Source organism: Hyla sarda, chromosome 4 (assembly GCF_029499605.1).
Source record: "Hyla sarda isolate aHylSar1 chromosome 4, aHylSar1.hap1, whole genome shotgun sequence".
NCBI lineage: Eukaryota > Metazoa > Chordata > Amphibia > Anura > Hylidae > Hyla > Hyla sarda.
Genome location: NC_079192.1, coordinates 153,119,803 through 153,134,263, shown reverse-complemented (window position 1 = coordinate 153,134,263; position 14,461 = coordinate 153,119,803). Strand labels below are relative to the sequence as shown.

At 43.9% G+C, this 14,461-nt stretch overlaps 1 protein-coding gene across 1 annotated transcript in view; it reads right to left on the bottom strand.

Moving 5' to 3' along the window:
* Positions 1–14,461, bottom strand: part of LIPC (lipase C, hepatic type) — a 187,358-nt gene that overhangs the window by 27,885 nt on the left and 145,012 nt on the right. Inside the window, exon 7 of the mRNA XM_056572424.1 lies at positions 951–1,184. Within this exon, the coding sequence (XP_056428399.1) occupies positions 951–1,184 (234 nt within the window). The remainder of the gene's footprint in view (positions 1–950; positions 1,185–14,461) is intronic.

The following is a 14,461-nucleotide window of genomic DNA, read 5'->3' as shown; positions in this document are numbered from 1 at the left end:
TAAAAAAAAAGTGAAAAATCCCCTCCCCCAATAAAAAAGTTAAACGTCCGTTTTTTCCTATTTTACCCCCAAAAAGCGTAAAAAAAATTTTTATAGACATATTTGGTATCGCCGCGTGCGCAAATGTCCGAACTATTAAAATAAAATGTTAATGATCCCGTACGGTGAACGGCGTGAACGGAAAAAAAAAAGTCCAAAATTGCTACTTTTTTAATACATTTTATTTAAAAAAAATTATAGAAAATGTATTAAAAGTTTTAGTGGTATCAAAAAAAGTACAGATCATGGCGCAAAAAATGAGCCCCCATACCGCCGCTTATACGGAAAAATAAAAAAGTTAGAGGTCATCAAAATAAAGGGATTATAAACGTACTAATTTGGTTAAAAAGTTTGTGATTTTTTTTAAGCACAACAATAATAGAAAAGTATGTAATCATGGGTATCATTTTAATCGTATTGACCCTTAGAATAAAGAACACACGTCATTTTTACCATAAATTGTACGGCGTGAAAACGAAACCTTCCAAAATTAGCAAAATTGCGTTTTTCTTTTTAATTTCCCCACAAAAATAGTGTTTTTTGGTTGCGCCATACATTTTATGATATAATGAGTTATGTCATTACAAAGGACAACTGGTCGCGCAAAAAACAAGCCCTCATACTAGTCTGTGGATGAAAATATAAAAGAGTTATGATTTTTAGAAGGCGAGGAGGAAAAAATGAAAACGTAAAAATTAAATTGTCTGAGTCCTTAAGGCCAAAATGGGCTGAGTCCTTAAGGGGTTAATGTCAATTCAAGTAACAAAAATATGTAAAACAGTCAACTTGGCTGATTTCAGCTGTTACCCATCTCCTGCAGCCAGGCTGGAGATGGCTCGGAAGCCATCTTTTTTATTTGTTGGCAAATCTTTAAGACAATATAAAAAAAAAAAAGATTCATAACCTCTTACCATTAATTCCATGCTCTGCTATATGGCTGTACAAGTCTCGAAACTGGCAGCCAGGCTGAATATCACCTCCATTGGGGTAAAAATCATAGTGACCAACTCGCTCATTAATGCCAATACTTAATCCAATGTGTTGTTGTGTGTTTGTATGAATGGCATCAACAAAGCTGGCATCATCTGATGACAGACGATCTATGGATGACATTCCTTCAAATAGAGGACCAGCAGGGTCAAGACCTGTAAGAGAAAAATATACTTTTTATGCTTCCATTGGAAAAAACAGCTAGGTATTTTGGAGTAATTTGGAATTTCTGTTTTTGTAGATCATAGCAAAGCCTAACTAGTACCTGCCACTGACAAATCCATAATATCATCAGCCATGTTTTAACATAAGCATAGGCTTGGATTATTGCACTTGGGCATCAGGGTGCCTTGATACAGATGGAACATATTTATTGTAATATCTAAGGTAGGACCTCCTGCCATATTTAGAGAACTTTCTATATTTTCTTTTTTGTTATTTGTTCAGCAAATCTAAAATCAAATAAGCAAATTTTGGCGGACTGCTCTACGGCCCATGAAGGAAATTCCCAGCTCTGGCTAGCCTTGTTTGCCTACCCTATAAGAAGTGTGACCCTCTGCAAGACTCCTAATGCCTTCTGCCTTACTAGAAAATTAATAAAAAGTCAGGCCATTCTACCTCATGTCAGAGGGAAGTAATAGCGTGAAAATTACTGATTGGGGGGAGGGGTATAATAGGGGTTACCTGTTGAAATTTGGGTCCTTTGTTTTCTATAGATGTCTGTTTTTTTTTTTCAAATACCATTGATCTCACTGACAAGAGATATAAGGACTTGTCAGTAACTTTACTGGTATGTGGCAGCTTTTATTATTACAGTGATATAGAGTTTTTGTGAGTTTGGGATGACCTGTTATTTCTATTTACGAAAATCAGAAGAGTTGTCATAAACTAATACATGAAGTAACAAACCTTGGATCAACAACATATCCAGTGCTAAACTAAGAAATGACTATGCTAAAGGAATAGAAGTATCAAATCCAAATTAATCCCATAATGTTTAGGTGCAAATTACTAATAAGCAGCATTGTAATTCTGCATTGCTAATTGGTGAAGGGATTAGAGATATTCATAGATATTTTTACATTTCACAACTTTTCTTATTAATGATTATGTGGGATTAGTACAGAGAAGCTACAACTAATCTCTACAAATATAGTGTTAACAAACAATATTCTAATCAGTTCCTACACTGGCTGCCTGCCTCACAGCTCTATACTGGCTCTGCTAAATAAGTAATACATTGTGCATAAGAGACATTTTTAGCAGGGTGTTTAAATAGTAGCCCTTGTTTTTACCAGTGCTGGAAACAAACAGGGGAATTTATTAAGCATTTTATACATCTTTTGGTGTTATATCTCAAACATTAGACTGACTGTCAGAAGAATGCCACAATTGGTTCACTCCAAAGAAGATAAACACCAACAAAAAAAAAGAACAAAATTTGTAAAATGCTGAGTTTATTTAACAGATATAAAAAATGAGACATACAATGGGTGGGGTGGCTGATGTGTGGGAGGTAGGAAAGTGGAATTCTGGGATTTGTAGTAAAAAATAAAACTTCAACAGGAAATACTGAGGTTCACTAAAAGAAAGCCACAGCTATATGGTAATCTCACAACATAGCCATTTAACCCAAAGACAAGCGCAGATCCTTCCTAAGCATGTCCATTACTGTCTGGCAGGTACGTACTAAAATCACCTAATGGTAGATATCCCCTTTAACGCACCAGAATATACATTTATGTCCCAAGCGGCATTACGATTATGAAGATGGACCTTGCTGGTAATGGTGGATATCAGCATTCATGTGGATGCCTGTAATCCTTGAGCATTCTTGCTATAATAATCTGAAATGTTACTTTTTATAAACTTTGTGTGAACACATCATGCCCATGAAGCAATCCAAACACATCCACTGTCCGTACTAGATAGAAATGATAACATGGTCTCAGTAGTAAATTATAGTAGATATATATATATATATATATATATATATATATATATATATATATATTGAATGAAGAAAGCGGCTGCAGCACACCGGAGTATCCAAAAATACAAAAAGTGTTTTATTCCACACATATATATATATATATATATATATATATATATATATATATATATATTGTGGCAGTGTGGCAAGGAAAGGGTGTATTTCCCTTGCTATCTCTGCAGAATGCTCCACCTGTGGCCTGATTAATGAGGTATCAGGAAGGGAAAGTGTGTGTTTTAAAAGGAAAAGAGACAGAATAGTTGGGGCTCTTCCTAGGAGACAGCATGTGGGCTGTAGGGAAGAGACAGAGCCTGCTGAGGAGTACACAGCCCGAGCTATGAGGGGCTCAAAGAAAGTGATAAGAAATGTGAGTAGAAGGTTGCAGGGGACATAAGTTTAACCGGCTGAGGGAAGCTCAGCGGTTGTTAGTCAGGACAAGCTGATCTGTTTAGTCAGTGACCAGACGGTCTAGGATTTTGTTTTGTTCCTGCTTTTTGTTGATTTCTTACCCTGCAACCTGTCTAATAAAACTGGCAAGGTGCCAGATTTGCATTATAAGCGTTTGTTTGCTGGTTTTTTGAGAAGAAACGCATCCTGTGGCGTGGTCCAGGATGATCCCAGAGCTAATCCCCAAGGAGGAATCCTTACAATTGGTGTCGGATGCGGGCAAACACGTTGCTAGGAGCAACCAGTGGTCGAGTTGCAGTGAAGTTGTTGCCAAGAGAAAACTACCGTGCATGGTGCAAGGGTGTACTCTTTCTCAGAGAGGAGACAGTGGGACGAGCCCAGCTGTGGAGTACAAGAGCAGGACTGCGCCTGTGGTGAAGTTGTTGCTAGGGGCAACAGATCGCATCAAGCGAGTGGGCACTCTTTCTCAAGTAAGGAGACAGGTGGACGGGCCACCTGCAGAGTGCAGATTACGTTTTGAGACTGTGTATAAAGGCGTTGCTAGGGGCAACGGAAAAATTTTGTTGGCAAGCGGCTGACATTTCGGCAGAGGACTTTACTGTGTTTGCAAGGTTTGAAGTGTTGCAAGATGGATGTCCTGATAAGTGCTTTGTTGCAGACTGCTGCAGCACAAGAGGAAGCAAGCTTTGCAGAGTTTGAAAAGATTGCTACACATGAGGCATGGCCCAAGACACACTGGGGAAACTTGGTGTTTGGATTCATTGGAGGAGATGCCCAAAAAGTTCATTGTGAACTGGATCCAAAGATCTTACGGGACTATGAGAAAGTCAAGACAGAGATCCTGACTAAAGTGGGAGTAAGCCAAGCTGAAAGACTACAGTGTGCACTGCAGCCTAACAGTGATGCTGGGTTTAAAGTTGCAGAGCTACTTAAAGAGCAAGTGGAGCGATGTTCTGCAGCAGAGAAGCTGGTGAGAGGTGTCCAGCACCAGCCTTTAACTGATTGGACGGCAAGAGATTCTGGTAAGACTGTTCCAGGGGTTATGGGGGCCATGTTTAATGACTATGGGACTGTGCATAAAAAAGCTGAGTCGGAGCGTGGTGTTTCCCTAGTTGACTGTGTGAACAGTGTTCAAGGTGGTACCAACCTATGTCCAGTTGCAAAATCATGTGAGGGTGAGGAACCCCTCATGAAGACTGATGGGACTGTTCACACTGTGCAGATCGGATTGAAAAAATCTGGTGAACAGAAAATGTTAAATGCAGGACTGGGAGAAAATGTAACAAAACACACTTTGCCTGAGTTAGGTCCTAGTGCTATGAACTGTCCTGTAAATTTTGAACATTTGCAATCTGATAATGTTTTTGTTGAAAAACTTATGTTGTGTTCAGATGTAAAGAGAACTGCTGCCACCTCTGACAGGACAAAAGAAAACCTGTGTGAGCTGGAAATAGAAGGTAAAAAGGTGATGGTTTTGTTAGACCCTAGATGTGTAATAAGTCTGGTAAAGTCCAGCAGGAGAAAGCCAGACCCCGCTATAGTGTCTATGCAGGCTGGTATTTGGGGTTATAAAACGGTTAATGTCTGTATTTCTACTCCCTATGGTACTATAGGTCATAAGGTTGCAATAGAGCCCTCCTTGGAGTATGATGTAGTACTGGGGACGGATTTAAAATTTTTTCATCAATTATGGGAAGACTGTCAGGTGACTAGAGCAGGTACATCTGATAGGCCCACAACACTTGACTTGCATCACACACTAGAGGAGAGTTACTCAGCAGAGGCTGAGGACGGGGAGTGTCAGCAGTCACTAGATATATGTCAGATAGGGGTCTGCCAGACTGCTGGGGGAGCTGAAGACCAGACCGTGAGTCAAGTCCAAGAGGATCCAGTGACTCAAGTGACAAGTGTGCCTCTGACTGAAACAGAATCTTCAGTGAAACCAGAAACGGATCAGGTACAGGAACATGGGTTCCATCCGCCAGCTGAAGATGAGCCCAAGGTGGGGCTAGAGTTGCGCGGTCATCTGGAAGAGGTGACTGGAAAAGAAGCTACAGAGATGTCTGTGGATAATGCAGAAGTACTGAAGAGAGTACATGTGGAGCTGGGTGCTGCGCTTACTGTCACAGACAGAGTCCTGAGTGAAGGCGATGTGATGTCTGGACCAGAGATGGATCGTTACCAGGAAGGTCGAACCACTGGACCAGATGTTGTTGCAGACCCAGGAGCCCTAGACCTTTCTGCTGGGCAGCAGAGAGACAGTGTTGAAGTGAAAGAGAAGTCTGCCAGTGAGCAGAGAGACAGTCTAGAGAGACTGTCAGGGAACTACCCTGAAGCCCAAGTGGCCAAGACCCTTGAAAAGGGGGAGACTACTCCTAAAGGTGGAAAAGAGTCTGAACGAGTTTGCTTGAAGGAAGAGACAGGCCAAGCACAGGTGACTGTCAGAGGACAAGAGAATGTCACAAGGTCCAGCAGTGAGAGTAAGGAGACCGCTGTAAGTAAGAGATCTCGGAAAAAACGCGCTGGTCTTGGTAAAAAAAGGGAGCAGATCCAGAACCTTGAAGAAACCTTACAGATGGTTTCTGCTAAATTGTCTCAAAAGGAAGAAGTAGTTCATCACCTGACAGAGGAGAAAGAAAAAATGCTTGCAGACTTGAATAAAGAGCAGGAAGCAACGCTTCAGCTGCAGAAAGATATGGAGCGCCACAAAAGTGAGTTTGCGGCTCTGCAGGATGAACTGTCCCGCTCCCAGGGTCTTATGACCAGCAAGGAGAGAGAATTGGAGATTCTGGCCAAGCAGATCTCATTCAAGGATGAAGAAGTGAATGTCCTGTGTGGGGCATATCTGGCTCTACAAAGTGATCACAAGGCTAGGTTGGTAGCCATGGAAGAGCTGGAGAAGGAGAAAGTGGTAATGGCTCATAAGGTGCAGAGCCTGGAGGCGCAGAACGAAACGCATATTAAGTCTCGCGCAGCTGCCTTGGATTCACTGGGTACTCAGCTCTCTGAACAAGAGGCTCAGCTAAAAGTCTATGAGCAGAAAGTGTCCAAGATGGCGCAACTGAATAAAGACAATGAGCAGATGAGAGAACAACTGCTGTCCCTGGAGGATACTGTCAAAAACTTGACAGAATTGCTGGAAAGTGAGAAGAAGAACTCTGCTAAGCTCAAGAGTGAGCAGTAGAAATGTTTAAAGCTGGAAGGGGACATGAAGGTCCTAAAAGAAAGCCGTGACCAAGTTATAGTAGAACTGGCTAACGAGAGGTTAAAAGTGTCTCAGATGGAAACTGAGGCCAAAGCCACAGCCGTCCGTGTAAAAGAAGAAAAACTGCTTGTGGGGCAAAAGCTACTGGAGACAGGGATGCTTTCTCTAAAAAAGGCGGAGTCTGAACAATGGACACAAGAAACAGTAGAGTCTGAAGACCATGAGAAGAAGCCATATGAAAGGTCCTCTGAAGCTGAGACTGAGGTGAAACCATATGGGAAGTCCTCTGAAGCTGCAGAGATATTAACATTGCATGGTGAAAATTCTGAGGCAGAGAAGTTATCTGAGGTAGAAGTTAAACCAGAGATAACTGCAGAAGCTGCAAGTAAAGTCAGTGACACATCTGAAGGTGCAGGTGAAAAACTGGCTAAAGGAGCCAAGAGTTCTCAGCCTAAAAATGAGCCTGTGAAAGTCGGTGTCCCTAAAGAAAGGGCTAATAAGAAAGCAGAGTCCTTAAAAAGAGGTCACTGTGATTAAAGACTGGGTCGTGGTGGAAACCCTGAGAGGCACTGGATTAGAAAACACTGGAAGAAAGTCCGCAGAAGTAGAATTTGGAGAAGAGTCCGTCTCAAGGAGAAGATGGACAGGTGCATTAAAGGGAAGCCTCCTGAAATTGTGGAGGATGACTTAGAAGACCTGCAAATGGGTGATACAGGCTCGGTTGGCCACCAGCAAAGTTCGTGCAATGGTCATACCAGTGACAGAAGAAGACAATGGCTTAGAGCATCTGCCTTGTCCGCACCTAGTGTCCAGAGCACTGCACAGACCAAGATGAAGAACCTGGTGTTGGAAAGGTGTGACATGAATGGAGCTTTTTACAAGGAATTTGTCAAAGGTGACCAAAAGTCTTGTGCTCGGTGGCTGATGAAAGTGCGAATGAAAGAAGGGTGCACCATTGAAGTGGTGCAGATAAAATCTACTGATGAAGGAAGCCAATTGCCTCAAAACCTGTTGATCGTAGCTGTTCAAGGAAAAGGAAAGGCAGTTGGACTCTGCCTTTTGAATACAAGTGCTCCTTCCCGGTGGTCTGAGCAGAGGGGGGGGATATGTGGCAGTGTGGCAAGGAAAGGGTGTATTTCCCTTGCTATCTCTGCAGAATGCTCCACCTGTGGCCTGATTAATGAGGTATCAGGAAGGGAAAGTGTGTGTTTTAAAAGGAAAAGAGACAGAATAGTTGGGGCTCTTCCTAGGAGACAGCATGTGGGCTGTAGGGAAGAGACAGAGCCTGCTGAGGAGTACACAGCCCGAGCTATGAGGGGCTCAAAGAAAGTGATAAGAAATGTGAGTAGAAGGTTGCAGGGGACATAAGTTTAACCGGCTGAGGGAAGCTCAGCGGTTGTTAGTCAGGACAAGCTGATCTGTTTAGTCAGTGACCAGACGGTCTAGGATTTTGTTTTGTTCCTGCTTTTTGTTGATTTCTTACCCTGCAACCTGTCTAATAAAACTGGCAAGGTGCCAGATTTGCATTATAAGCGTTTGTTTGCTGTTTTTTTGAGAAGAAACGCATCCTGTGGCGTGGTCCAGGACGATCCCAGAGCTAATCCCCAAGGAGGAATCCTTACAATATATATATATATATATACATACATACATATATATATACACATACATATACAGCAACAGAAGAATGCAGCAGCACACTGCCAGCACAAGGATATAGGTGAAACATGAACATGCAGATAAAACATGGAGAGCTATACAGCTATGGTGTAATAGATGCAAATGTGAAACTATGGGATAGTGAGGCACTTAGCTCGCAAATTTGTCTCTGCCGGCGGTCAAATAGCTTGGACCATCCCACCGCGATAAGGTGGCCTCATTGGGACGGACCCTACACTGTGAATATGCTTCTGTGTAAGCATGGCAGGATCTGGAACATCCAAGACACCTTATATACACACCTGATAGAGGTGGGTGGGGTGCAAGGCCAACATGGAGGTAGCCACTCCCCCGTATGTGCAAGACAGACAAAGAATAAGTCAGCCAGCACTTTAGTTGATACCAAACTATTATATGGACCTGGTCAGCAGGTGCACGCTACTAGGCTAAATATACAGCAACAGAAGAATGCAGCAGCACACTGCCAGCACAAGGATATAGGTGAAACATGAACATGCAGATAAACATGGAGAGCTATACAGCTATGGTGTAATATAAATATATATTGTGATGAGGTGGCAAGGAAAGGGTGTATTTCCTTGGCTAACCCTGGAGAATCTCACCTGCTTCTTAATTAATGAGGAAGGTGGGAAGGGAGGTTTGTATATAAGATGGAGAGTCAGTCTAATCTGGGCTCTTCCTAGGAGACAGCAAGTGGGCTGTAGGGGAGAGACAGAGCCTGCTGAGGAGTACACAGCCCGAGCTATGAGTGGCTCAAAGAGTGACATGAATTGGGAGTAGAAGGTTGCAGGGGACATATGTTTAACCGGCTAAGGGAAGCTCAGTGGTTGTTAGTCAGGACAAGCTGATCTGTTTATTCAGTGACCAGACGGTCTAGGATTTTGTTTGTTCCTGCTTTTTGTTTATTTTTTTCCTTGCAACCTGTCTAATAAAACTGGCAAGGTGCCAGATTGGCTTTATAAACGTTTGTTTGCTAGTTTATTGAGAAGAAACGCATCCTGTGGCGTAGTCCAGGATGATCCCAGAGTGAATCCCCAAGGACGGTTCCTTACAATATGGTGGAGGATGCGGGCAAACCGTTGCCAAGGGCAACCAATGGATGAGTTGCAGTTGAGCCGTTGCTAGGAGCAACCCCCTGCATGTTGCAAGTCGGATGAGCCCAGTAGAGGACTTCAAGCACAGTTTGGTGTCTGAGGAGGAGCGTTGCTAGGGGCAACGGATCGAGATTTTTTTTTTTAAGGAAATGGGACAACCTTGAAAGGCCGTTGCTGGGAGTAACCGACGTGGGCCACAAGCTGTGGTCACCAAGACGGAAAAGAGGACCCGTGAGTTACTGGTGGGTGGAATCCCACTACTTGTGGAACTGGATTGCTGCCAGACTGTTTGCAGAATTATGCCAGACGTTATTCCATTTGTGAAGTCCCGACCAGAGTTTGGTCCCGACCAGAGTTTGGTAAGACTATTCTAATGTTTTTCTTGAAACACTTATGTTAAGGTGTTCTGATGTAAAGAGTACTATTCCCACCTCTCGCAGGACAAAAGAAAACCTGTGTGAGCTGGAAATAGAAGGTAAAAAGATGATGGTTTTGTTAGATCCAAAATGTGTAATAAGTCTGGTAAAGACCAGCTGCAGAACGCCAGACCCTGCTGTAATGTCTATACAAGCCGCTCTTTGGGGTTATAAAACAATTCATGTGTGTATTTCTACTCCCTATGGTACCATAAGTCACAAGGTTGCAATAGAGCCTACCTTAGAGTATGAAGTAGTGCTGGGGAAGGATTTTCCATTTTTTCAACAGTTGTGGGAAGATAGTCAGGTGACTAGAGCAGGAACACCTGATAGGCTCACAACACTTGATTTTCACCACATAGCAGGGGACAGTAACTCAGCAGAGGATGAGGAGGGGGAGTGTCAGCAGACCCTAGGTATATCTCAGGTGGGAGTGTGCCAGACCACTAGGAGAGCTGAAGATCAGTCTGCGAGTCAAGTTAAAGAGGTGACTGGAAAATAAGCTACAGAGATGGCTGTGGAAAAACCAAAACTCTGGAAAAGAGTACCGGTGGAGCTGGGGGCTGCGCTTACGGTCACAGACAGAGTCCTAAGTGAAGGAGATGTGGTGTCTGGACCAGAGAGGGGTTGTAACGGGAAGGTCGAACCAATGGACCAGATATTGTTGCAGACCAAGGAGCCCTAGTCGTTTTTGCCAGGCCGTGGAGAGACTGTGACAAGACAAAAGAAAAGTCTGCCAAGGAACCGAGAACCAGTTCAGAGGAACTGTTCGGGAATCACCCTGACTTGCTGGGGCAAAGAGCCATTGAAGTTGTTGCTAGGGGCAACGAACTTACCGCCAAGGCATTGCCGGTCCGACGGCAGTGTTTAGCAAGAGTCTCCAGAGTTGCCAACGTGGTGGGAGATGAAGAGTGCCAGGTGTCGGTGGCACTTGTTGTTGATTATAATAACAAGGCACAAGTGGCCACAACCGCGAAAAAGGGGGAGACTTCATCTAGAGATGGAGAAGAGCTGGTTCGAGTGTCTGACAGAGGACCAGAGGATGTCTCAAGGTCTAACAGCGAGAGTGAGGAGACCGCTGTCAGTAAAAGGTCTCGGAAAAGATGAGCTGGCCTTTGGAAAAAACTGGAGCAGATCCAGAATCTGGAAGAATCCCTGCAGATGGTTTCTGTGAAGTTAATGGAGAAAGAAAAAGAGGTACATCGCTTGACAGAGGAGAGGGACAAATCGCTTGCTGACTTTAAGAAAGAGCAAGTAGCGAGGCTTCAGCTGGAAAAAGTCATGGAGCACCACAGAAGTGAGTTTGTGGCTCTGCAGGATGAACTTTCCCGCTCCCAGGATCTTGTGACCAGCAAGGAGAGTGAAGTGGAGAGTCTGGCCAAGCAGATATCATTCCAGGAAGAAGAAGTGAGTCTTCTACATGGTGCATATCAGGCTCTGCGGAGTGATCACAAGGCTAGGCTGGTAGCCATGGAAAAAATTGAAAAAGAGAAGAAGGAAATGGAGATGGAAGTTGATGCTCTTGCCAGCAATCTGGAGAGTGTCTCTAAAGCTAAGAGACAACTTGAGGAGGAAGTCAAGGCGAAGAATGCCCTTGCACATGCTCTTCAATGTACTCGTCATGACCATGACTTGCTCCTTGAGAAGATGATCTCCGCAAAGCTCAAGAGTGAGCAGCTGAAATATATAAAGCTGGAAGATGACATGAAGATCTTAAAAGAGAGCCTGGAAGCGCAGAACTAAACGCGCAGAAGGTCCCACGTAGCTGGCTTGGTTTTGCTGGGAGCGCAACTCTACGAGTAGGTGGCTGTGCTGGCGGACAATGAACAGTTGAGGAAACAATTGCTGTCTTTGGAAGATACTGTCAGGGACTTGACAGAGTTACTTGACAGTGAGAGGATGAAGTCCGCTAAGCTCCAGTGTAAGCAGCGAAAATGTGAGAAAAAGGAAGAGGACCAGGAAGTTCTAAAAGAGAGCAGAGACCAAGCTATGGTGGAATTGGCTCAAGAAAGGCTTCTGGGGCAGAAGTTACGGGATACAGGGATGCTTTCTCTGAAGCCCGGTAAAAAGTCCTCTAATGCTAAGATTGAGGTGAAGCCCTGTAAGAAGTCCCCTGAAGCTAGGACTGAGCTGAAACCTGGTGGGAAATCCTCTGAAGTGGAGACTAAGGAAAAGTCAGGTGGGAAATCCTCTGAACCTGAGCAGACCAAAAATTCTGAAGGTAATGCTCAGGCAGAGAAATCCTCTGAAGCAGAAGCTAAACCAGAGTCAACCTCAAAAGCTGTGAGTAAAGAAAATGGCACAACTGAAGCTACAGGTGAAGAGAAGAGTAAGCCTGAAGAAGCTGCAGTGAAGAGCCAAACAGTAGTAGAAGCTGATTCTACACAAGAATCTGAAGGAGCCAAAGACTCAGAGGCCAAACCTGAGGAAGCTGGTGCCCCTGAAGAGAAAGCTGAAAGGGATGAGGTGAAACCATGTGAGAAATCCACTGAAGTCAAGACTGAGGTGAAACCAGGTGGAAAGTCCACTGAAGTCAAAACTGTGGTGAAACCAAGTGGGAAGTCCTCTAAAGTTGAAACTGAGATGGACCCGTGTCGGAGGTCCTCTGAAGCTACAGAGAACAAGACAGTGGTTGGTGAAGCCACTGAGGCCGAAAGATTTTCTGAAGCAGAGGCAGAGGTCTGGCAAGCCAGAAGAAGACAAAGGTTAGTAGCATCGGTCCTCTCGGTCCTTAATTTCAAGAACCCTGCCCACACCAGGGTGAAGGACCTGGTACTGGAGAGGTGTGACCGAGAGACTTGCAATTGGTGGCTGGTAAAAGTCCGGAAGAAAGAAGTCAAGGACTTAAGAGACTGTGGGACAAAAGTTTTCCCAGAGAAAGGAAAGAAAGATGGTTTCTGCCTTTCAAATACATGTGCTCCTTCCCGGTGGTCTGAGCAAAGGGAGGGGGGGATATGTGAAGAGGTGGCAAGGAAAGGGTGTATTTCCTTGGCTAACCCTGGAGAATCTCACCTGCTTCTTAATTAATGAGGAAGGAGGGAAGGGAGGTGTGTATATAAGATGGAGAGTCAGTCTAATCTGGGCTCTTACTAGGAGACAGCAAGTGGGCTGTGGAGGAGAGACAGAGCCTGCTCAGGAGTACACAGCCCAAGCTATGAGTGGCTCAAAGAGTGACATGAATTGTGAGTAGAAGGTTGCAGGGGACATATGTTTAACCGGCTGAGGGAAGCTCAGCAGTTGTTAGTCAGGACAAGCTGATCTGTTTAGTCAGTGACCAGACGGTCTAGGATTTTGTTTGTTCCTGCTTTTTGTTTATTTTTTTCCCTGCAACCTGTCTAATAAAACTGGCAAGATTTGCATTATAAACGTTTGTTTGCTGGTTCATTGAGAAGAAATGCATCCTGTGGCGTAGTCCAGGACGATCCCAGAGTGAATCCCCGAGGACAGTTCCTTACTATATATATATATGTATATATATATATATATATATATATATATACAAATATAGAAATTGACATGTACTCTTTAATTACACATACATTTAAAGTCCTTTCTGCTCTTCTTTCAAGTTCCCTAGTAGCCCATTCTCAATTTTTTCCACTGTCTTTAATTTGAATGAAGAAAAGCCATTTGACAGGAAGTAAAGATCGGGAAACAAGATAATAAAACAAAGCAATGACAGAACCCTTCTGTGTCCTGGAATGTATACCCAGAAATATAGACTCATAAAAAAGCCAAACATTGTAGTATGTAGAGTTGTAGCGCTACATAAAAGTAGTATTCTTGTATAGCAGTTGAAACAGCTGCATAATTAAACAGGCAGATAATAACCATAAAGTGCAATTATACAAGAAAGATGAGGGTTTATACACTGCTCAAAATAATAAAGGGAACACTAAGATAACACAATGTAACTCCAAGTCAATCACACTTCTGTGAAATCACACTGTCCACTCAGGAAGCAACACTGATTGACAATCAATTTCACATGCTGTTGTGCAAATGGAACAGACAACAGGTGGAAATTATAGGCAATCAGCAAGACACCCCCAACAAAGGAGTGGTTCTTCAGGTGGTGACCACAGACCACTTCTAAGTTCCTATGCTTTCTGGCTAATGTTTTGGTCACTTTTTAATGCTGGCGGTGCTTTCACTCTAGTGGTAGCATGAGACAGAGTCTACAACCCACACAAGTGGCTCAGGTAGTGCAGCTCATCCAGGATGGCACATCAATGCGAGCTGTGGCAAGAAGGTTTGCTGTGTCTGTCAGCATAGTGTCCAGAGCATGGAGGTGCTACCAGGAGACAGGTCAGTACAACAGGAGACGTGGAGGAGGCCGTTGGTGGGCAACAAACCAGCAGCAGGACCGCTACCTTTGCCTTTGTGCAAGGAGGAGCAGGAGGAGCACTGCCAAAGCCCTGCAAAATGACCTCCAGCAGGCCACAAATGTGCATGTGTCCACTCAAACGGTCAGAAACAGACTCCATGAGGGTGGTATAAGGGCCCGACCTCCACAGGTGGGAGTTGTGCTTACAGCCCAACACTGTGCAGGACTTTTGGCATTTGCCAGAGAACACCAAGATTGACATATTCACCACTGGCATCCTGTGCTCTTTACAGATGAAAGCAGGTTCAC